Source organism: Furipterus horrens, unplaced genomic scaffold (assembly GCF_987537825.1).
Source record: "Furipterus horrens unplaced genomic scaffold, mFurHor1.1.pri manual_scaffold_4, whole genome shotgun sequence".
Classification (NCBI taxonomy): domain Eukaryota; kingdom Metazoa; phylum Chordata; class Mammalia; order Chiroptera; family Furipteridae; genus Furipterus; species Furipterus horrens.
Genome location: NW_028327174.1, coordinates 151982810 through 152008217, shown reverse-complemented (window position 1 = coordinate 152008217; position 25408 = coordinate 151982810). Strand labels below are relative to the sequence as shown.

General features: G+C 39.6%; 1 protein-coding gene across 3 annotated transcripts in view; it reads right to left on the bottom strand.

Moving 5' to 3' along the window:
* The window catches only part of LOC150013077 (histone-arginine methyltransferase CARM1-like), a 233289-nt gene that overhangs the window by 102381 nt on the left and 105500 nt on the right, over positions 1–25408 (bottom strand). For all 3 annotated transcript variants that reach the window (XM_090275844.1, XM_090275846.1, XM_090275845.1), the window contains exons 3-4: positions 13578–13684; positions 12677–12781 (exon numbers count right to left, since the gene is read on the bottom strand). In XM_090275844.1, the coding sequence (XP_090131970.1) occupies positions 12677–12781; positions 13578–13684 (212 nt within the window). The remainder of the gene's footprint in view (positions 1–12676; positions 12782–13577; positions 13685–25408) is intronic.

Genomic DNA, 25408 nt, shown 5'->3' with positions numbered 1-25408 from the left:
CTTGATGCCCAGAGTAATTGGATTAAAACACCTCCTTGTCACACTATCTCCAACTGTGTTGGCTAATTTCAGTGGGAATTTTCTCCTACTTCAAGCCAAAGATATCTTAACTGGAAAATGTTTGCAATATTCTAGGAAAGGTACAATAAGAATGAGAACTAAGAATTAATGTGGAACAGAGGGCAACGGGAGAGTTGTAAAAATGCTGAGTTAGCAGATGCTAAAGAATTTGGAGACTGGAAAGGAAAGAAAAAGTCTAGATTGACCTCCAGGTTCCTGGCTTAGATAATGCTTATAACACAATAGTGCCCCCTTATCTGTAAGGGGTATGTTCTAAGACCCCCAGTGGAGGCCTTGAATAATACTGAACCATAGATACATGTTTTTTTCTATACATACACATTTATGATAAAATTTAATCTATATATTAGGCACAATAAGTGATTAACAACAAAAACCAACAAAACAAAACAATAATAATAATATACTGTAATAAAATAGGTAAATTAATTTGGGGCCATTATTAAGTAAAATAAGGATCACTTGAACACAAGCACTGTGACAGTGTCACAGTCAATGTGATAACCTAGATAGTTACTAAGTGACTAATGGGCAGGGACACATACTGCAGGGATATGCTGGACAAAGGGATGGTTCAAATCCTGGGCAGGACAGAGCAGAATGGCACGAGATTTTATTGTGCTATTCAGAACAGAGTGCAATTTAAAATATATGAATTATTTATTTCTGGAATTTTCCATTAATGTTTGTGGACCCCAGTTGACTGTGTATAACTGAAATCTCAACATGTGAAACAACGGAGAATAGGAACTACTGTATGTGCATTCAGTTTCTGTATCACACCAGAATGGAACACTTGCTCTCTGGCCAGAGTGGCTCTAGAAACCGCCTGTGCTGATCTTTAAAAACTGGAGCTGAGTTTCATTGCTGTCCCTGCTGCTGCTATAGCCACCACTGTCCAAGGAGTCTATTGCAGGGGCTTCTCCTAGTTCCTCATGGCACACACACAAAAAAACAAAAAACAGTGCTTACCTCACTCATGCCACCTGCATTTTGTCTCTTGCCTCCTACCTCAGAGTTCCTTGGTGCTGCTGAGGCCTGACACAAGCACCACAGAACCATCTGACACTCATGATGTGCACCCTAGAGCAAGGGGAGTTAATATCTTGGACCAAGGGGAGAGATGGCAGCCTGAGGATGAACCGTTCTCCTTTTTTTCCCCTGGACAAACTATTTGAAGATGGAGTGGCTTCATGTGGCCTTTTTGTAGAGGTCTTGTGACATGAAACAGTTTTTCATAAATGTGGCCAGCCCAGTGATCCACATGCTTATACTTACTCTCCTTCCTTCCCTGCCTCACTCCCCTTTCCCTTACTCCTGCTTTCTGAGACTGTTCCCTAATAGAGTACCAGCTTATTAGCCGGCCTCATTATCTGTGATTTAGGGAACCTAGAAATGGTGGTAGCTATATAAAATTCACCATCATGATTGACAGCTTTCTATGAGTCTGTCTTTTCTGAAACTTCTAAACCTAAGCCACCATTCTGAAGGTCAGTGATGGTGTTGACACCTCAGATTTAGGAAAGTAAATGAAAAGATGATTTAGGTGCCAGTTCTGAGTTAATTGTGAACCCAATTCCTGGTTTATTGCCAGAAAAGACTAGGCTCTAGTATAGTCCTTTGAACTACTTATTCATTGATTGTTTTTGTCAATTTAACTGTTCTTACTGCCTTTATTTTCTTTACTTACATTCTTATCCTGGAAAGCAGATATTGAAAATGTCATCTAGTTTAGAAGTTATTGTTCTATAGAGTCTTCTGTATAAGCCTTTGCAAAGTCAGCAAAGGCTCTCAATTGGCCCTTCGCAGTGCTCTCTTAGCAGCAATGTCAAAGGTTTGGAAATTCAACCCTAGGAACTTTCTAAACTGCCTTGCATTCAGTGGGTAGGTAATACACCAGGCAGAAATTACCAGTATATTATCCAATAAACCCTATCAGTAAAATATTAATCCTTCCAACCCCCTCTTGTTTTCCTAGTTCCCTCCCATGCACAGATGATGCGTTGAGAATATCACCTTAGCAATCTGTCCCTTCTTTAATGATTTTGCAAAAGTGCCATCTGTTATGATAGTCATTATTAGTGCCATTCAACAAATACTTCTGGTTCTCCTTATGGGTACAGAGTAGAATTGCACTCCCTTGCCCTTTAGAAATATCAGTGGTCACGTGTCTTGCTTCAGCCCAGTGTAATATGGTCATTAGTGGCATGGGTCATTTTCAGGAGGAAGATGTGCCCCTCTCTCCTTCTCTCTGCAACAGGAACTAGTATGTGTCACAAGGACGCTGTTCCTTCAGCCTGGGTCCTGGAGTGAGAATGACTTGTCTAATCCACAGTAGACAAGAACCATGAGAAAGAAATAAAAATCTGCTGGTTTAAATCACTGAAGTTTGAGGATTGATTGTTACAGCAGCATAACCTAATTTATCCTAACAAGTCTAGGTCAGTCACACCCTTGCAGTGCCAATGACTTCTTATTCAGATTCCCCAGTTATGCCCACAGCATTCTGATGATGTGCTGAGGCTACATATGGGTAGCTCATTGAATTCCTCCAGCCACATCTGTTAGGTATTCTTATCCCAATTTTAAAATAACCTCAGAAATATTAAGGTCATGTGTCACCATCTTGAAAGCTGCAGAGATAGGCTTTAAGTACAGCTATCTTGACTAGAAATTCATCTATTGCATTAAAGCCTCAGCTCTCTCTTTTCCAAATATCCTAAAAGCAGTCTATGGACACTGTTTATTCAGTCTTGCTCGCTCTCCTTGAAAGCTGCACTTTGTTTTCATACCAAATGAAAGCATTTTCCTCTGCCAACTCTGGCATCTTCCTCCAGTATGCTTTTAGGAGCAGAGTCTATTCAAGTTCAGGAGAACTCTGGCACAGACATACCATCTACTTCATATTCACAATCAGGAAATCCATGCAGAGGCCCTCTTCTGGCTAAGAAGTTAAAGAGGTCAGTTAAAACAAATCTATTTTTTTTTTTCTCTCTCTCTCTCTTCAATCTCTATTACAGAGAAAACCCCAGGGGTAAGTTTTTATGATATAGGATCTAACATGAACCTTATCTTCTGTCCTGGGTTTAACTGTGTCCCCCAAAATTCATGTCTACCCAGAGCCTGTAAATATAAATTTATTTATTTATTTATTTATATATTTAAATATATTTATAGATATACCAAGGTAAGATATTATACTGGATTGTGGTGGACCCTAAATCCAATATGACTGGTGTCATTATAAGGAGAGAAAGATTCATGTACAGAGACACAGACACATGGGAAGAATGCCATGTGACAATGGATGCAGAGATTGAAGTGATGCTTCTACAAGTTATGGAAAACCAAGGACTCCTAGCAATCAAAGATGGTAAGAGAAGGCCAGGAAGAGCCTTCCCTAGAGCCTTCAGAGGCTGCTCACACCTTGAGTCCTGACTTCTGGCCTCCAGAACTATGAGACAATGCATTTCTGTTCTATGCTACTCGGTTTGTGGTCATTTGTTATGGCAGCCCTATGAAACTAAGGCAGCTTCCAAAACCCAAGCCACATGAAAAATAAAACCATAAAAAGCACAAACACAAATATACTTGTTATGCCTTTTCAATAAATAAATCATCATCCCTCGGTATTTGCAGGGGATTGGTTTCAGAACCATCCGCAGATACCAAAATCCATGAATGCTCAAGTCCCTTATATAAAATGATGTAGAACAATGCATACGCTTGGCCCTCTGTATACAAAAATCACTGACTATGGATGCAAAACCCAGTGATACAGATGGCTGACTGTATAATAATTGAAAAAACTCTGCATATAAGGGGACCTGGCAAACTTGTGTTGCTCAATAGTCAACTATATACATACATATTTATATATGAGACTGTTTTTCACTATCACAAATCCCACCCCATACACATTCCAAAAATCATGTAGATAAATAAAATAAAATATCAGTTTGATTATCATATAAAGAATGGCTGTTGCTCCCCAAATCTCCCTGCAGGACAGGCTTTGATACAAACAGGCCTGAGTTTGCATATAGCTCTACCATTCAGTAGATGTGAACAGTAAAGCAAGTTAATTAAACTGATGTAGATCTGGTCCCTTTACCTATACTGTTAGACTACCAATATCTATCATTTTTTGTACCCTCTGCATTTGACTCCTTCCTGTTTGGGGAATGTCCCACTTGAGAGGCATCAGCAGCCCCCGGCTGGGGAAGCTGAAGGTGTTGGAAGCTTCCTCCCAGCACCCTCACAGCTGACGCACAGGCAGGACTGAGGCTCCGCCAATAAGATGCGCTCTGCACGAGAAGCTCAGCGTGTGAAGCCTGGGATGGCATGGGATTCACTCTGAGGAGGTCACGGCTACCTCCAGACTCCAGCGCATCAGAGGGAGAGTCTCAGGACAATGCCCAATGCAGCACTGGGTGAAGGCTCTGCCAAGTGGCACTGTCTATGTCTAGCTGCACTGCTGCCTTCCTGAGGTCAATTCTGCTGCATGATTTTAGAAATCACTTCTCATTATGTAGCCTCTAAGCCTAGTTCCTCAATGTTCCTATATCCTTGTAGGAAATTGTTTTTCTTTTTAAAATAGTTTTTTAAAAATTTAATTAGCAGAGATGGTTTCTAAACCAACTGACTAAGATACTGAGATTAAATGAGATTAATTGAGATAGAAAATGCAAAGGACCTAAGCAGGAATAATGAGTTATTTTCTATCTTCCCACTTCCCTGCACAGCTCTAAACAAGGATTCTGTCACCACGTTAACAATGATACCTAGGAGTGAGAAATGGAGAATTCAAAGAATGGATAAAGAAAATGTGGTATATACACACCATGGAATATTATTCTGCCTTAAAAATGGAGATCCTGCCATTTGTGACAATATGGATGAGCCTGGAGGACATTATCAAAGTGAAATAAGCCAGACACAGGAGGACAAATACTACATGGTTCCACTTATATAAGGTTATTTAAAATAGTTGAATTCATAGAAGCGGAGAGTAGAATGGTGGTTTCCAGGGACTTGGGAGAGGGCAAGCAGGAAAGTATTAGTCACAGGGTACAAAGCTTCTGTTATGCAAGATGAATAATTTAATTCTTAATTCCTAGAGATCTATGGCAAAGCATAGTTCCTACAGTTAACAATACTGTATTGCATACTTAAAAATTTCCTAAGAGGGTAGATTTTATTTTGAGTTCTTATCAAATAATAATAATAACAATAATAATAATAATAATAATAATAATAATAATAATAATAATAATAATAATAATGTAATAATAATGACAGGAGGAAACTTTGGGAAGTGAGTGAATAAGATTGTGGGGATAATTTCACAGACGTATACTAATCTCCAAACTCATCTACATTAAATATGTAGAGCTTTTCGAATGTCATTCATACCTCATTAAAGAGGTTAAAAAATGTAAGGAAGCAAAAGCTATTTCATCACGTGCAGACAGGTCTATTTGGAAGGTGTGTACTGCAGCCTTTTTTCCCACCAATGATTAAGGTCAGGCCCCACTAGTGTGCCAGGTTAATCAAAAGTGTGCAGTGTTTTAAAATGGGAGGAGAATTTCACAGCAGGATTAGAGTGAACTCAAGGGCCTTTAACCAAACTGATGGTTACCCCAAAGAAAGCCCACATCGGGAGAGCCTTAAGCTCAGGCTCCGCAAATCTGAATATCAGATGACAATCTGAACAGGTTGCCTTGCATTTTTGTTGCTGTTATTTGTTTTATCTGAAGCCTTCAAATCCCTGAACCCCTGCTGCCTAAGCCAACATTTGGATGCACTAAGCAGCTGTTGCAACTCGGGATTCTCTCCTCTGAAAACGCTGATTAAAAAAAAAACAACAACTCCTGGCTCCTGCTTATTTTCACAAGTTTCTGGCAACTGGTGCCCTGACAAATGAAGTGTCAAAACATTTCCAAATTAAAACCCTACAGCTCACACAGCCCCTCACCCTCAGCAGGATGGACTTTCCTTGCTTGTACCCAGCAAACGCTGGAAGAAACTAAAAATAGCCAGATGGCAATTAACAGAAACTCTGAGGAGGGGAATGGGTTGGGTTCCAGCAGGGTCAGTTTCTTGAATGGATTCCAAATGGACTTCTCAGCCAGCAGTGCTCTGGCCAAGAAAGGATTTTCATTAAAACTGCATTGATGAGGCAGAATGAAAAATCAAAATTTGAAAGATTTAAACTTATAACAGAGGGGGAAACTATAGTACCATGACCAAAACATCCATAATAATAATAATACTTGCTACTATGTACCGAACTTATATATGAGCCATGTACTGAGCACTGGATATGCATGATATCATCTTGATCTTACAAGGAGTCTAGGATGTAGATATTGATCTTATAAAGAAATTAAAGCCCAGAGATGGTAGACAGCCTGTGCAAGATCTCAAGGCAAATAGGATGAAGGTCTGTGGCAGGTGCGTGGTAAGTGGCCAAGCAGGAGTTTCGACTCAGCATCCTGGCTCCAGAACTGAGGGACACAACCCCGGGGTGATGCTGCCTCAGGCATACGTAAGAGTGTTTAAGAAACCACAGTGTTTTCACCCCATCCTTAAATCCAAAGAAACAAGTCTCCTTTGGCAAGTCTCCTCAGTAAATAATAGCCATCCATTGGTATTAATAATACCCTTTTAGGTAATCAGTTTCAATGGGAAAGAATACAAGGGTTTAGTGAAAAGGTAGCATCCTCCATGGACACACAGGTAATTCAAAATAGTCTTCAGTAAAATAAAGTAAACAAACAAACAAACAAACAAAAGATTGTTAAGAATCTGGATTTGTGATAGATTTGGAGTTAGGGTGACCAGCCATCCTAGTTTGTCTGGGACTGAGGAGATTCCTGGGACACTAAAACTAGGACAATTTGCTTTTTCAGTTTTTAGAGGGGAGGGGATATTTACTCCCAGGAGTGGAAAATACTGGAAGTAAGAATGGTCATCGCCTCTTCCTTCTTTCCTCATGACAGAAGTGACCCATCTGACTGAGACATAGGACTAAGACTATCTAGCCGGCACTTGGTAGGGGCCAGCCTGCCCTCTCCCGCCTCAAGTATGCATTCTCCAGTCCCCTATGTGGAAGCTTGCTGGGCAGGGTCTGGCCTTGTCTGGGGAGACCAGTTGTTTAGTGGGTAGAATATTTTATTTTGGAGGAAAAACAAAGTAGGAGTCTCTATTTGGACACAGATCCAAGTACTGTACTCCAAACACCATTTCCAACAATAAAGGTGGTATTATGATTTCTACCTGACATCTGTGTCTACTTCTGAATCAGTTCGGAACTCAGAGGGGTAAAGGGATATAATTAATTATCCACCATGTGATTAATGATCACCTTCCTGAACCCCAACAGATGGATGCCTGTTTCATTTCGCTGGCAGATAAGCCCATTTCAGGCTGGCTGGAAAGGGGCATTTTGTAGAATCAAATAAGGTTAGATCTGGAAGTGACTTAAAGAAGACCTGATCCAATATATTCATTTATATCGTCGGCAGCCGTCCGTCTCGAGAGATGATGGTGTAGCTTCTTAAGAGTCTATCTGCACCGCCGAGAATGGCTGTGCAGTCCGACTCGGGAGTGACACGGTATCTGTCTCCTCCCGTGTTGAATCGACATCTTGCGATGACGCTGGAGTGTCCTCTCCAGTGAAGCTGAAGCTAGAGCCTGGGCAGGGTGATATGGAGGGTCTGCTGTTGCCCATGCAGCAGACCCCCCCTCTCTTCGCAGCTGAAGGGTTCAAGGGAAAGACGGAGTCAATACAGCTTGGCTTCAGGTGCGCCGCAGGAGTTGCCGGTGTTGACTACAACGTCGAACCGCCTTAGGGACTCCAGCTCCAGATTTTCTGTCGGGGTTTACTCCCTTAGCCTTTCCCCTGAAGAGGTATGCCGCAAGGCAGCAGAGGTTTTTTGGAGTCAGAGTTTTCCTTCTCTGATGTGCCCTGACTGGAAGATCGAACCAGCGACACTTAGCTCGCAGGCCGACGCTCAATCCACTGAGCCAAACCAGCCAGGGTTATTCATTTATATAGAATAAAAGATATACAAATAAAGTGGTCAAGTAACATAATCCATGTGAAATTCTGAGAAAGAGTCACCTAATGCAAATTATTAGTATGATTAGTAGTTTGGGAAGTGGTCTTTAGAAACTATAATCAAAATTAAAATCATTTTATAGATAATATAGAAAATACATTACATATAATAGAAAATAGATTATAGATTCAAACTAAACAAATTCAGAAGGAGGGAAGTTTCTATAAATAAAAGGATTGCATCGTGATATCATCCTCAAGCCATGGATTAATAGTGGAGTTCAAATTCTTTTTTTTTTAGTTGGCAAGAAACCTACCTTAGGTCAATTAAACTGCTTATTAACAATCTTGAGTAACAGACAAGGTGTCAAAAGCAACAAGCTTTTCTCCTCTATCCTCATTAGAAGTGTTAGCTTCATAACTATTAAACAGACATGCCTCCCTGGCAAAGCAAGGGTCCTGGCACCTCAGGACATATGACAAGACACATGAGGCCCTTTAATCAAATGTGGCCATTTCTGCCTTACCTTCATCGCTTACTGTCACCCTCCTCCCACCTGAATACCTAGGTTTGTCTTTTAGAAAATACCCCGCCCTGGGTAAGTTGTAGAGAGCCACTTCACCCTGTCTTTCCCCCTGTGCACAGCTGTAAAACCTGGACAGAATGCCTGAAGCAGTTACTTGAAGACTGAAAAGTAAGCAGTAGCAGGTAGATTGGGAAAGAAGACCAGAATTTGAAATACTACCAAACCATATCCCCTGAGGCCCAACTCATGGCCTGGACTCAAACACTGAAAATGGGCACCATTGTGCAGACAAGAGAGCTCCAGAAGATGCCTTCTAGTTCTGGCTCCAGCATCCAGAAAGGGAAGTCCTGATGCTCAGAGAGAGTGTGGAAACCCTCTTCTTTTTCCTCCCCCTCCCTGCTTCCCTCCCTTTCTCCCTTCCTCTTCCTCCCTTTGTGTATGCTCCAGCCCCCAGCAATATTGTGGTAGTCAGAAAAGCTGCCAGGAACCAAAACTACTATCAATGGTGCCATCACTCCCAAAGGCTGGGACAAACCCCATTTTTTTTTTTTTTTTTCTCTTTGTCCCCTCTTTCTCTTTTTTGGCCAATATGTAGGCAAAGTCATAGAAGTGCATGGCAGAGTGAGCTTTTTGGCCCAGAGACTGAAAAGTGTCCCCAGGGGACCAAAACGTACCAGGGAGACCATGGAGAGGAAGGAACTTGAACTTGGCAAAGCAATCCCATAAAGGGTTTTAAATATATATTATATATATATATATATATTATATATATTATATATATATATATATATAAATTGGTTTATCCTCAACCTGTACACTCATGGATTTGATCTCAATTAGAAAACCAAAACTGAGAACTATGCCTAGGTGCCAGACTGGCCACCGGGTGACACATACATAGGAAAGATCCAAATAGCACTACTAAGGCTTTGAAACCTGAACTGAGGTAGGAACCAGGGCCCTCAGAAGACCAACTAGTGGCATGGAACTCAGAGCCTGAACCAGACATTGGCCAGCACCAGTGCCAGACCTGAGAGTGAGGCCACGTTGGATCTCCCAGTCCAACACCCCTCCAGCTGAATGCAGAAACATGAGTGAGTCCAAGCAAGACCAGAATGGGGAGAAATAATAAATCATTTCCAGTTTAAGCCACAACATAGGCTGAATGAATACTTAAAACAAAATATTAACATTATCCATAGGCTTTGAACAAGACCTAGAGTCCCACAACATAATATTGAAAATATACAGAAACAGTCTCACATCATTGGCATGTTAATAATCAGGAAAATTTCAATTTCCTGGAAAAGATAATCAACTGAAGCTAACACAGCAGTGACATAGACATTAGAATCATCTGACAAAAACTTTTAAGCTAAACTATCATAAAAAAGTGCTCCAATTAGTAATCGTGAACACTGCTGAAATCAATGGAAAAGTAGGAAAGTGTCAGTCAAGAAATAGATGACACAAAGTAAGAAAAGGGTCTAGTAAAGGAACATGTATAAATGACTCATGGACATGGACAACGGGTAGGGATATGATTGTGGGAGAGGGGGTGGGCTGGGTGGGGGGGAGCAATGGGGGAAAAATGGGACAACTGTTATTGAACCCCCCCCCAAAAAAAATAAATAAATAAAAGAAGAAAGAAAAAAAAAAAAAAAAGGAGAGCTAAATGGAAACTTGAAATTGAAAAATACAATAACCAAAATAAAAAACAAATTTCTGATGGGCTTAATAGCAGAATGGAGATGACAGGAAAAAAAGCCACAGGAAAGAACGCCACAGGCAATCAACTTCTAATGGGAGGCCTATTTATCACTCATCATCTCTGCTTTAATTAGCTATTGCAGCATAACAAACCCATTGCAATGTGGTGGCTTAAACTGGAAATGATTTATTATTTCTCCCCATTCTGGTCTTGCTTGGACTCACTCATGTTTCTGCATTCAGCTGCAGGGGGATTGGACTGGGAGGTCCAAGGTGGCCTCACTCACAGGTCTGGCACTGGTGCTGGCCAATGTCTGGAGAGCCGCAGTTCTCCTCCTTGTACCTCCAACCTCCACTAGGCTAGCCTGGGCTTCCTCACAGGAGGGAGGTCTCAGTGTTCCAAGAGGGTGAGACCTGAAGCCACAAGGCTCATTAATGCCTAGGCTGAAGTTCACCCAATGTTACCGCTTGTCATATTCTATTGATTAAAGTATATCATAAGGACAGCTCAGAGATAGGGGGTAAAAAATTAGCCTATTTCTTAATGAAAGAAGCCGCTACACAACTTTGCAAATAAATGTGGACACAGGGAGGCATGAGTCATTTGGATCATTTTTTCAGTGTTTCACCACACCCTTCCTGTGGAATTCGTCGTCGTCGTCGGCAGCCATCCGTCTCGAGAGACGATGGTGTAGCTTCTCAAGAGTCCATCTGCACCGCCGAGAATGGCCGTGCAGTCCGACTTGGGAGTGACACGGTATCTGTCTCCTCCCGTGTCGAATCGACATCTTGCGATGACGCTGGAGCGTCCTCTCCAGTGAAGCCGAAGCTACAGAGCCTGGGCAGGGTGATATGGAGGGTCTGCTGTTGCTCATGCAGCAGACCCCCCCTCTCTTCGCAGCTGAAGGATCCAAGGGAAAGACGGAGTCAATACAGCTTGGCTTCAGGTGCGCCGCAGGAGTTGCCGGTGTTGACTACAACGTCAAACCGCCTTAGGGACTCCGGCTCCGGATTTTCTGTCGGGGTTTACTCCCTTAGCCTTTCCCCTGAAGAGGTATGCCGCAAGGCAGCGGAGGTTTTTTGGAGTCAGAGTTTTCCTTCTCTGATGTGCCCTGACTGGAAGATCGAACCAGCGACACTTAGCTCGCAGGCCGACGCTCAATCCACTGAGCCAAACCAGCCAGGGTTCCCTGTGGAATTAATACTGCAATATCAAAGGCCATACATTTACAATTACCATGGTAGTGGAATTGAGTGTGAAGCTCAGAGAAATTTAGTGTTTTGCTTAAGATCACACATGAGGAAAGAATGAAACTATAACCTATAGTTCAGATGATTCCTCTGAACAGGACCCTTATTTTTGAGATGAATTATATTAGTATTTGAACATGTCTGTTTAACAGGTAGGAGAATAATAAACAACACTTATATAATGTATTCATAAGCATTCTTCATTCAGATACATTTTGTGATGGAAATAAATGCAGGCACTTGTGAAGTTTATGAAAAAAGAAAAAGTAGTAAAGTGATAAAATAAGAGCTAGTCCTTATGTAGCAATAAAGCTCCTAACCTGTTCTGTGTGCCAAAGCATAGTGCATATAGTCTCCAGAGTTCCTGGCACTCAAAGCTTAATTTCTTTATTGAGGTAAAATTCACATAATATAAAAGTAGCCATCAACTATTTTAAAGGGTATAGTTCAGTGGTATTTGGTACATTCACTATGTCATGCAACCATCATCTCTGTCAAGTTCCAAGACATTTTCTTCACCCCAGAAGGTAACTCTGTACCCACTAAGCAGACCCTCCCAATTTCTTCATCCCCAAACCTCTGGGACCACTAGTCTGCTTTCTCTCTGTGGATTTACTTATTCTGGATGTTTCCTATACATGGAATCATATGAGCTTTTGTAATTGGCATGTTTTCATAGTTCACCCACATTGAAGCATGTATCAGCATTACATTCCTTTTTATGGATAACAGAAATGTAAGTAATATTTATAATATTCTCTTGTATGACTATCCACATTTTACTTATATATTTATAAACTGATGAGCATTTGGATTGTTTCCACTTTGGGGCTATTATGAGTAGTGCTGCTTAATATTGATGTACAAACAGTTGTTTGCATACCTGCTTCTAATTTTGGGGGGTATATATTCAGGAGTGGAATTTATCGGTCACAGGGAAATTCTATCAAAACTTGGTTTTTATTCTAGCTTTTGACAAGACTTATTAACATGGTTAATAACCATTAACACACGATTAATAAAGTGCTGTCATTATTATTACCTTATCTCTAAAGTCAATGTGGTTCTGGAGGATGGCTCTGTGGTAAGTGGCTGTCCTCACAAAATCTTGCATCATGTTCTGCTGTTGGGAAATGCAGCCATAAAACTGTAAGGATAAGAGAAACAGAGGGACAGTGAACAACCCATGAGGCAGCACCTTCTTGAGTACACAGAGGCAGTGATGGTCCACACTGGCTCTATCTGTGAGGCTTAGAACTCTAAGTAGACTCCAGACTTCTGACTGCGACTCCATATAACAGTTTGAGGCCTAGATCTTGACCAGGTAAGTGCATACATGCCCTTCCCAAAGCCAAGGCTATGAAAAAGCACGATCAAAAATAACAGAAATAAGAAAACGGGCCAGGGCAAAAATGGATGACCCCAATGAGTCCCATCAGCCCAGGGAGAAGAACAGTTCTTGGTTAGAACTCCTGGTTGAGGGTGAGGGTGGAGCTGAAGGTAGTGATGGTGACAACCCGATGAGGCTAGCTGGGTAGGGGACATGGTGCATACAAACCCATGAGCAGTGAGAGTGATAGATATCTTCTTTGTAACTGCCATCATTTGTTAGTTGTCTATTGCCAGGCAGCATTCTATGTGATTCACACACATCCTAACTTCAGATTAAATCATCACAACAATCAGATGAATTATGTTCTTCGGCTGAGGAAACAGGCTCAGAAAGATACAGAAGCTTGCCTAAGTCCTGATAACTTGGTAAGTGACAGAGTGGGGTTTCTAATCCAGGTGATGCTACTGTTGCTGCTCAGGGGACCGTACTTCCAGAGCCACTGCAGTACAATACCACTTGTCTCCTGTCCACCCACCACCCTGCTCAGGTTTATTCACAGGTGTGTGTCACCTTGAAACAAGTCAATTCCACTTGGGGCAACTTCCCTGACCTGGAAGTATTGTGTGGCAGATGCCTCTTCTGTCCGCTGGCTAAACACTGAGTATTTCTTTTTTTCATTCTGGCATCTTTTCAAGGTATTTGAAAATGCGCTGAATTCTGCAAGGAGAAAGAAGCAAATATGTGTCTACACCTTGGAAACCACATTGCACTCTACAAAATTCCAACTGAGGAAATATTGGAAGATTATAACAGCACGTTCGTCACTGAACACACGTATGATAAGGAACGGTAAGGTGGAAATGGGTACTACTCTGAGGTGTGAAACCCTTATTTACACTTGTCAGACATATTTGCATTCACAAATGTCAAGTGAGAGAGCATAATGGAACACAGACAGCAACAGGCTCATAGAGTTCTCCCCACCACTGTGCTCACAAAGCTTCCAGGCTTATTCTCAGTAGGTGCCGTGGGGAACTTGATTGCTGATAATAGAAAAAAAAAAAAAGATGTATATGTGAATACAAAATATATGTGAATGTAAATGAGTACATATATGAACTCTCATTCGATTACATAGTGTCAGGGTTTTTTCCACAGTATTCTCTAGGCATATGGAGGAAAGGTAAAATAACTGAGGATATGTGAATACAAGGGAATGCCTTCTATTATTTCAGGAAAAAAAAACAAAAGCGAAGGCTCAAAAAAATCTCAGAAATGATGTTACTAATAGAAAACGCAGCATGTACAGCTGTCAAATTTGGTGGCTTCTGCCTTAAAAGTTTCTCTCGAATCCTGCCCTATGATATACACTGCCTGTGGCCTCTTCCATTACCACCTGGAATGGTGACCAGGTCTTACAGCCCCTGTTGGATCCCCAATGCGCAACATCCTCTGTTCCCCATGAGGCCCAGCCCCTCATGTTCTCTCTGCCCCTGTTGGGTATCCGTGTCCTCTCTCTTTTCACACACACAATCTGCACTACATCTTCCATCCTGCTGTCATGCTGAAGCACTTACAAATTCCCATGTCAACCTGGTCCTGGCCTGGCTTCTTGACTTGGAATCTGTTTAGATTACCTTTTGACATCAAACTCCTATTTATCCTCAAAGATTCAGTTCAATGAGCATTGACTCATTCCACGTGCAGAATTAGTTTCTGTAAATCAGAATCACCTAGGAAGAATTTTTTAAATCTGGATGCTGAACCTTGTCCTACATCTGCTAATTCAATGTTGTGGTGGTGGGACAAGGTATGTCTATTTCATCAAAAGCCTCCACAGTTAGTTTCCATGTGTAGCTAAGGATGACAGTCTTTGCTCTAATCTCATTCTCTCAGCTTACCATTGTATTTCATATTTTACTGATTTATCCGTTTTTAAAAATGCCCATCTCTCTATCTGTATCACACTTTTCTAGGGCATGATTTAGGGATTCCAGCCTTATTTATCTCTTCAAAACATGGTGCCAATATAGCAGCTACCCAATAAAAGGTCTAAAATGAAAATATGGAGAAATGACTAATGAATTTGGTGAAACTATTTTCAATTGGTGAGGAGGCCCTATGAAGGCCTGGGGCTATTCCATGTGGGGACAGTTAAAAAAACATCTTTTTGGAGAATATATAAGCAAACATACCTAACACAGCTACGTATGCTCAAGGGAATGCCATGTACACTGAAGAAACTTGGAGATGGATAAAGGGAAGGATTCTTGGTAGAAATATAAATCAAGATTAAATCAAATGTTTTCTGAACAATCAATGTTTCACTATTTTATACATGCTCATTCTAATTTATAAACCCTCATTTAGCTAGTATTCCCACATGGATGGATCTCTCTTTTATGAAAATAGAATGTTTCTTTGGTTAAAAAATTATCTCCATTATAAGATTTTCTGTCATTTCTTTACCTTTTGCAATTATGCCCTTATGAAGGAAGGAGTGTAAATAATGATTTAAAAATAATTATAAAAACAACACATGAAAAATATTTTAAAATTACAAAATTCAACAAATAAAAAAGAAAAATACTATTATACAAGTTATTAATTACTATTAACATTTCAGTATGTTCTTTTGAGTGTGTGTGTAAACATTTCTCCTTTATAAAATAGCATATTGTTTTATAACCATATATTTTTATTTAAAATTCTATGAATAAGTTTTTTTAAATTTTGATTTATTTATCGTTTTTCTATTACAGTTGTCCCACTTTTCCCCTCATTGCTCCGCCCCACCCCACCTACCCCACTCCCACAGTCAATCCCCACCCCATTGTACATGTCCATGGGTCATTTATACTAGTTCCTTGACTGGACTCTTCCCCTTCTTACCCCCCTAGTCACTGTTATTCTGCTCCTTGTTTACATGCCACTCGTTCAATTTTGCTCATTTGTGTTGTTCATTAGTTTCCTGTATTAGGTGATATCATATAGTATTTGTCTTTTGTTGCCTGGCTTATTTCGCTAAGCATAATTCTTTCTACTTCTGTCCATATCGGACTGCTTCTAAATCTTGGCTATTGTAAATAACACTGCAATAAACAGAGGGGTGCATATATTCTTTCTGACTAGTGTTTTGAGTTTCTTTGGATATATTCTCAGAAGTGGGGTTGCTGGGTCAAAAGACAGATCCATTTTTAATTTTTTGAGGTATCTCCATACTGCTTTCCACAGTGGCTGCACCAGTCTGCATTCCCACCAACAGTGCACTAGGGTTCTCTTTTCTCCACATCCTCGCCAGTACTTGTTGTTTGTTGATTTATTGATGATGCCATTCTAACCAGTGTGAGGTGATATCTCATTGTGGTTTTAATTTGCATTTCTCTAATGATTAGTGATGTTGAGCATTCTTTCTTATGTCTATTGGCCATCTGTATTTCCTCTTTGGAGAAGTGTCTATTTCAGGTCCTTTGCCGACTTTTTAATTGAATTGTTTGTTTTTTGGTGTTGAGTTTTATAAGTTTCCTTATGAATTTTTAATATTAACCCCTTATCATATATATAATTGATGAATATGTTCTCCCATTAAGTGTGTTGTCTTTTCATTTTGTTGATGGCTTCCTTTGCTATGCAAAAACATTTTAGTTTGATGTAGTCCCACTTGTTTACTTTTTCTTCTGTTTCCCTTGCCCAAGGACATATATCAGAAAAAAATATTACTACAAGAAATGTCTGATATTTTACTGCCTATGTTTTCTTCTAAGATTCTTATGGTTAATATTTGACAAAGGAAGCAATAACGTGCAATGAGGTAAACACAGTCTATTCGATAAATGGTGTTGGGAAAATTAGACAGATACATGCAAAAAAAATTGAAACTAGGTCACCTTCTTACACCATATGCAAGAATAAACTCATAATGAGTGAAAGACTTAAATATGATTCAAAACCATAAAAATCGTAGAAGAAAAATAGTCTTTTGAATATTCTCCATAAATATATAGACATAATCTTTTCTACCATACAGATACTAACCAAGCTCATGGCAGTTCTATGCCAAGGCCATAATTATTCCTTTTGATTCTCAGTGTTGACTTAGGTTTCTTCTAGATAAACCATTACTTCTCAATTTACCATGCAGTAATATTCATGGATCAATAAAGGGTACTGAAGCATACCATTTGTTTCTCCTAGAAGACCATATTGAAGGGATCTGTTTTTGTTTGTTTGCTTCTCTTAAATAGCTTTTATTTACAACTGATACTGTCTGTGGTGCTTTACAAAAAAATTTATTTACCTAGATACTAACATCTTTCTGTGCCAGGAAAGGGTAATACCTGCCTGACTGCCTCAGCTGTTCTGGCCACATGTCCCAAAATTATATCAGGAAATCTGTAACTGACAATATGATGATCATCAGGTAGATTTGTAAAAAACAATAATACATCACATTGTTGTCTGTGTCCATAGACTATGTGTTCTTTAGCTAATCTCTTCCCCCCCTCCCCTCTGGGGCTTGTCAGGCTGTTCCATGAAGCCATGCCTCTGGTCTCATTTTGTTTGTCAGTTTATTTTGTTCATTAGATTCCACATATAAGTGAGATCATATGGTACTTGTCTTTCTCTGACAGGCTTATTTCGCTTAGCATAATATTCTCCAGGTCCACCCATGCTGTTGCAAAGGGTAAGAGTTCCTTCTTTTTTTACAGCTCCCTAGAATTCCATTTTGTAAATGTACCACATCTTTTTTACCCACCCATCTACTGATGGGCACTCAGGCTGTTTCCAGACCTTGGCTATTGTAAATAATGCTGCTATGAAGACAGGGGCACATATATTCTTTCTGATTAGCATTTCACATGATTGTCTAATCACTATGCTGTATATCTGAAACTAATACAGACTGAATGATACTGAATGTAAATAAACAAACAAATGAATAAATAAATAAATAAAATACATAAAACTCTAGTCATTGTTGCAGAACTGCTTTTGTGCTATCTTGAATAATTTACAGAGAACCTGTTTTAATCCTCTCTAGTCCATCAGCTCAAGTTTGCCAAAGCTCTTTTTACTGGGCACCTAAGGAAGCTATATATTTTCCTGTAGTTAGTATACAAAAAGGAGAACAATACTGACCACATGCGCCATTCAGTTGTCCTTCCCTTGGTTTCATGGTCCAGGTGCTTCCCCCTTGGAATGGATATAGCTTAGGATAGACTGTGTTTATTCACACACACACTCCCAACTCCTATCCAGTCACAGCTGGAGAAATAGGGATGAATGTGATGCCAACAGCTACAACGACCTTGTCTCCATTGTCTGTTATGTCTTCTCTGCTCAGTGTGTGGCACGATAATTACTATTTTATTTGTGTAGATGTTTCTTTTTTCTGTCTTACCCAATAAAATGTGGAGTCTGTGAGGGTAAAAAGATTTTTCACCATTAAATCTTAGTGCTTAATATGATACTTGGCACATATTAAGTATCCAACAAATATCATTAAATGAATGAGTGGATGAAAACACTCTTTTCTCCTGTTTCCTGTCTTCCCATTATTATTATTATTATTATTAGTAGTAGTAGTAGTAGTAGTAGTAGCAGTAGTAGCAGTAGTAGTAGTGTTAGTATTGTATCCCTTTCCAATCTCACCTCCTGACTGATCCAGTTCTCCCAAAGTGATTACCATAGAATCAATGATTTATTTTTCTTACTCATTTATTCCCTAATTAGAGGTGAACTTAACTTTTTGGTATCAGTTGCTCTATCTTTTAGAGACATTTAATTAATCAAAAATTTCTTCTGGTTAAATATCACTGGTGGAACCAAATTATCTTTGGTCTACGATTCATGTTAAATCAAACTCTATTCACCACCTGAACTCCTAAATTGCAATACTATTATGCTTCTCTCTCTTAATGAAGAGGAACATATTTGCATAAGAAAGTTTCCATACCTTCTTTATCCCAACTCCCAAAGTTAGACAAGTGCAAACTGGATTTTAGGAAATTTTCTATACAGATGTGCAGTGTGTGTGTGTATGTGTGTAAACATGGACATATTCCCATAGCAGTCTCAGGTGGTGGTGGGCAGTGAAATGAGATAGAAAAATGAATACATTCTAACCATAAATATTTGCAGAGAACTCTGCTGCTGAGTAAAATTCAACATAAGGGTGGCCCTAAGAGGGACCTTGTATATCAGGTTTACTTAGTAAAGTAGTAAAAAGATTTAGAAATAAGGTAGATTCTCTAAGCACCAATATAGATAGATAACATTATTATAAGACACTGTATGTTTCTATTGCATACATGAGAAAACTAGAAAAATGGACTGATTATTCAGACTTCAAGCTAATTTCTCTTCTATTGCTTTTAGCTCCTTTTTTTAAAAATCAGAATTTGTCCTCATTCCTTGAAAGCAATTGCCAAATCAACCTGTCTTAAAACAGAGATACTTAAAAGCTCTAAGAAATTCAATATATTATTTGGCTTTTCTCTTCTCTCGAAGCCTTACAATTAGCAACCAAATCTATAATTTGCAATCTATATTAACACTTACCGAACACTATTTTTGTGCAACCAAAACATTAGCACAGCAATTTTCAACCTTTTTCATCTCGTGGCACACATAAAGTAATTACTAAAATTCTGCAGCACACCAAAATATATTTTTTGCTGATCTGACAAAAAGAAAAATAGCTATAATTTTGATCCATTCACACCAGATAGCTATTGTGTTGACTGTTGTCATTTTTGTATTTGAAAACCTAAGGGAAAAGTGGTCAGTGCCCCTGACTAAATAGTCAGGTATTGCATGTTTTCGAAATTCTTGTGGCACATCAGTGTGCCTGCCACAGCACAACGGTTGAAAATTGCTGCATTAGTACAAAGCACTGGTCAAGACTACTGGAAGTATTTTGTGTATTTGTCACATCTCTAAATGTCAAGAATTTTATGCAAAACAATTGGGCTATGGATCTTGTCAAATTTCAAAAGCAATTTTATGCATGTTTTAAAAACCAATTAAACACTTAATGAGATGAGTGGCAGTGGCCTAAACATTAACAAAACAGTGAGCTTCACCATTTTTGAAAGGACAGATTGTTCATATGTTTTAATACTGAGCCAGGTCTCTGATCCCCATGGGATCTTAGAGCACTTGCCCTGACACATCACCCATCAATAAGGAAAGCGCGAGGTCTTAAAACTGCATAGTCTACAATAAGGAGAAGCATCAGAGGTCAGCCTTGGCTAATGGAATAACTGACTGAGCCAGAGCTGGAACAAGATTCTAAAGAAAGGAAATCAGTGAAAACTACTGTTGGTAGATGGTGGAAATTCAACTAGGTTTAACTGAGATAGGAATTTTATGGCTTACAAAACTGAAAAATCCAGGGTTAAAATTTTATTTTCAAGAATGCTTGTGTCCAGGAGTTCGAATGCTATTGTTAAGGATTTCTTCTCTCCTCTTCTCTCCTCTCCTCTCTATCCCCTCCCCTCTCCCACTTCACATTTCTTTCCCTCCCCTCCCTCCCTTTCCCTCCTCCCTTCCTTCCCCTTCTCACTTCTCTTCCCTTCCCTTCCCTCCCTCTCTCTCTCCCTCCTCTTTCTCACTATTACTATCTCTCTATGTCTCTCTTTCTTGCTCTGTTTCCCTGTTTTAGTTCATGCTCAGGCAGGCATTCCCCTCACAGGACAAGATGACCATCAGCACCTCCAGAATTACATTGCTATCAATTCAGCAAGCTCAGTCCTTCCAAAATGTTTCAATGAAAGCCCCAGATTGAGTCTCATTGAGCCAAATTAAACTAAAGACCCATCTCCAAATCAATTGCTATAGCCAGGAATCAATGCCAATTGATGAGACTTGAGTTGGCCCTATGTAAACCCAAAAGAAAATTGCGCTGTTATCTGAAGAAAGGCAAGTAGATTTAAGATAGGCCAAACCACAGATGACTACCACCAAAATAGAGGTAGAAACATTATGGACTAAGGTGAAACAGGAAAGTAGGATTTAGAAAATCTGTGCTTCAGGGACAATGAACCATGGAAAATAGATATTTAGATTCTTGGCTTCTGAACTCTCTGGGCTTGGGCTAGCTTAAACACTGGTTTTGCCCCCAGCAGCAGACTGTTACTGTGAAAGAACACTACAAAGCAACTGATATAACATTTCTTGTTCTGTAACATGTTAAATCTATGACACTGCCACAGTTTCCAGCTTTATTTTCCTGTCCACACTCCCTAAGAGTAACTGGTCTTGCTCACAGCTCCTGATGCTCTGTTTACACTACTGGATCCCATATTCCACCCAGTAGATTAGTTAAGGATGAGCTACTGATCAAAGGAGAAAGCTCAGCCTGAACCAGGAAACTCAGGCATTATAATAAACAGAAACCTGTTCTAGGGCTCAAAAAGGGGGTGGGTGGGATGGGTGTGAGTCTATGTCTTGTTTTGTCCAACTTATGCTTGTATCTTGGAGAAATTATTGATCATGTTTCTTTTCACACTCAAAAGAGTCCTGCTTTGGATGATAAATAACTGAGTCATCCTAGCTATAAGGAAATGCAGTCTTGGGCGAGGTGGCCATGCTGGGTCAAATACAGGGGAAGTAGGGCCTGAGAGAGATGATGAGACAAAAAGATGCAGATGAGGGAGATGGTACAAGGGATACCTGCTTTCCTACAATCGTTCAGGACTCTGCTCTTCTACCTCAAATGCCACGAGACATTTCTTTATAGTAACTTCCCCTTTTTGACTTGAGCTACATGCTTTGTATAGGTAGCCTTGACTAGAGCAGAAATTCCCCCACTCACTTTACAACAATTTTTTTTTCCTGAGTCATTGCCAGTTTACTGAGAGGTGTTTTTTTTTTGTTTGTTTGTTTTGTTTTGTTTTGTTTTGTTTTTGGTGGGGGTTTTGATTTTGTTTGATTTTTGGTTATAATAACAATTTTTATGTTGTAGTCATTTCAAGTAGGTGTGTGTGTGTGCATGTGTGTGTGTGTTTTAATCTACATCATACTTTATTCTAGAGGTGAATCTACCAGTTTGTAATTGGGCTTATTTCTACAGTTGTGTTTTAAAACTATAACAGTAAAGACCCTCTTATATTTACATTACTTAGGATCAAAATTGAATTCCACAAAGCCACCTAATCAGTTGAAGGTCACCAGACTTGTAGAAAGACAAATGGTACCTTGGTTCACTAAGTGAGGTCAGAATGCACCTTCTGGAGCATTTAACGTATATCCACAGAGGGACTAATTTATTTATGTGGCAGCATAAGCCATTATTTAATTAGTTCTCACGGCTTCCAAGGCCTCAGCATGCCTCCCAGCAAGCAAAGCAGCACAGGTGAACGAACACCAAACAGGTGGCACATTTCCAATCTGATTATATTTACAGAGTTTTTAAAATGATGTTTAACAACTTAAATTGACACTTTTATGGCTCTCTATACCCTACTCCCTGCATTCCCAAAATATACCCTAACTTTGGGTAAGCATTAATGTAACCTGACATAAGATTTAAAAAATTGAAATAGCAGCCTGTAGCTTGAGTACATAATGATTGGGCACTTCATTTTGCCAAGTGAAAATTTAGCATAATAGGTAGACATAGAAATTTCACCGGGCTTTCTTTCTCTTTATATATTAACTGAAAATAAGTAAGACAAAATTACCCATAAATTCAGTTGAGAAATTCTGTACCTTGTGCAAGGCAAAAGAAAGACAGTACTTTGTACCTGGCAAACTTGAGATTTCAAGTCACATAAAAAAATCAGTTCAGAAAGCAAGTAGCATCATTTTGTTTTGCAATACACTTTTAAGATCTAGCTCCCTTTCCACTCAAACATGGATTTAACAATAATAACTACATAGTTGCACTGCCTTACAAGAAATAAATCTTGTCTTAATTTTTAAGAAATCAAGAGGTACCTACTGTAGTCTGTTCAACGAAATGAATCTACAATTGTCTAAGAATGTGGGTGTACATGTGTCGTCTTAGCTCAATTTCTTTGTGCTTCTCTCATTTTCTCATTTACGTTTATACATATAGCTAGTCCACTAGGTGCAAAATGACTGAGCAGAGATTAAGTCCAGCCCCCAGGCATTTTAAAATTTGACCATCATGTGTCTTAAAAATTAGAAACAACTCATAGGAAATGTGAATTTCTAGCTAAAATTGTGCAGCATTATATCCCTGGGTCTGAATTTCTCTGTGGCAATCATCAGCATGAGGGAAGTGGCTGATGCCACCTTTTGAATGAATTCAAGATCTCCAGTTCCCCACAGCTGCCATCATCTTTTTTATTTGTAATCAGCTCACTTCATGCATTTTCATGACCTGACTGGACACTGTAGGCGTTTGAGTCTGTGCCCCCATGCCCCCAAAGATCAATTACAAAACTTAGTGGACAGCAGGTCTGCAACGTAAAATATCAATTACATCCCTTCTATTTATAAGCACCATGGAATCATAAAAAGCTAAATGATATTCAAACACACTTTATCATGCGGTCTCTCCAATCATTTCATTTTAAGTTTACGGGAGTAGTTGTGGAGTTTCACGGCAATGCCTTGGCTTGCCTATTTTGTGCAGTCACTCATCAGGGCAGGTTGCAAGTCTAGAGCTGTTAGATAAAATCTGATGAATTAGTCACTGTCATTTCCAAACAACCTCTTTCCATATTGATAAGGTACTGTTGACTGACCTACACTGTGATTTCAGCTGTGCAGGTGAATTTTTATTAGACCACTTACGTCCCCTAACCTTCCCCTGTAATTGTGGATGACCTGGAAGACTCAGGAGTGTGACGTCTATCGGTGAAGACCAATTCCCATCAGGAAGCATGTCCACAGCATTGCACTACATTATCATCGCCCCCTAACAAACTGACCCAACTATCTACTTCCATTACTACAACCGATGGATTTGGCAATAGTTGAACGAACGCTTCTGTGTTGATATCCATCTGCACTATCTTTATATGGAATGATGGATAACGTAGATCTAAAATCAGGACAATTAAATCCAGGGATATTGGTTATCAAAAATGTTTTCATAACTACAACCAGCAGTTCTTTTTATATGTGTGGCCTACCTGAAGCTTTAACTGCACCCAGTTCTAGAATGAGTGTTGAGTTTAGAACCCTTACACTCTGGTATGAAGGATATTCCAAATCTTATTAGTAACCCACTTGAAAATTTTTCTTCAGATCTAAATGCCAAGAGAAGCTTTGCTTGACATATTCTGCTTACTTGCCACTATTCCCTTATGGACATTAGGAAATTTGTAAGTCAATAGTGTTTCCTCTTTTGCTTTGTGCCAAGATTCTCAGAGCCAAAATTATGGGTTGGGAGTAATATTTATGGGTCTTATAATATGCAGATTTGTGTTTTAATTTCCTCTTGGCCATGGTCTTCTGTGCTTTCTCTATTTCCCCTGAACTTGTATAAGCGTGTGTAGAAACTCAAATTCTCAGTGGGAAATGTTGGCAGATGCATACATGGATGAATGAGTGATAAAAAGATTGATCTGTTAATTCCATCATGCCTATAGATTTGACAAACATGGTTAAATCATTCTGCAATTTTCTGCCTCACTTTCTACACAATAACCAACCCTGCTCTGAACAGCAAACACAAGAACTTTGGAAGCAACAGTGTTGGTCCCATATGCTGAAAGCAGATGGGAGCTGCACTGTCTTCACAGTAGCAGCTGCCCAGGAACCAAAGTGAAGAGGAGGCGGCTGAGGACAGAGCGTGAGGGGAGAGAAATACAAGAGAGCAATCAGGAGCAGAGAAGAGAGATGCTTCCTGCTACCAGTCTCAGCCATGATTAAAAAGCAAGCACACACTGACGAACTGCTCCATTTGATACTATTTTCACATTTGTGGTATCACTAAATTCAATCTCCAACTGCCAAGAGGTGTGATGATCTCCACTGTACACATGAAGAAGAGATGCAGACACGGTTTCCTTTGCGTCAAATAACAAGGCCAGTGTTCATTCCAGAAAGTGGGAAATTCTAAAACATAGGAAATCCTTGAGTGGCATGTTCTAATTTGGAAGATGCTATCTATGTACTAATCAAGGATGGCTGGGAAGAAAAGGAGCTAAGATAAAATTAACATGCAGCATATCGATGTAACATAAGTAACAGAGAAATGACTTAGCCGAAGCCAGAAGGATTGGCTAGACAGGGAAATGTTTTTTATTCCAAATGTTACAAAATAATGACAGAAATGAGTTCTCTGGGTATAACTGTAGAATTTTATACTTTGGAGATGTTTAGTTATCTATTATTCTAGGTCGGCATAACTTAGCCAAATTATTAAAAATTACACTAGCTGATCCCTCACTGTTCTTATAAACCAAGTAACTGTCTATTTTGTAGTGTATGATTTATTACAGTAAAACAAGAACATCAAGT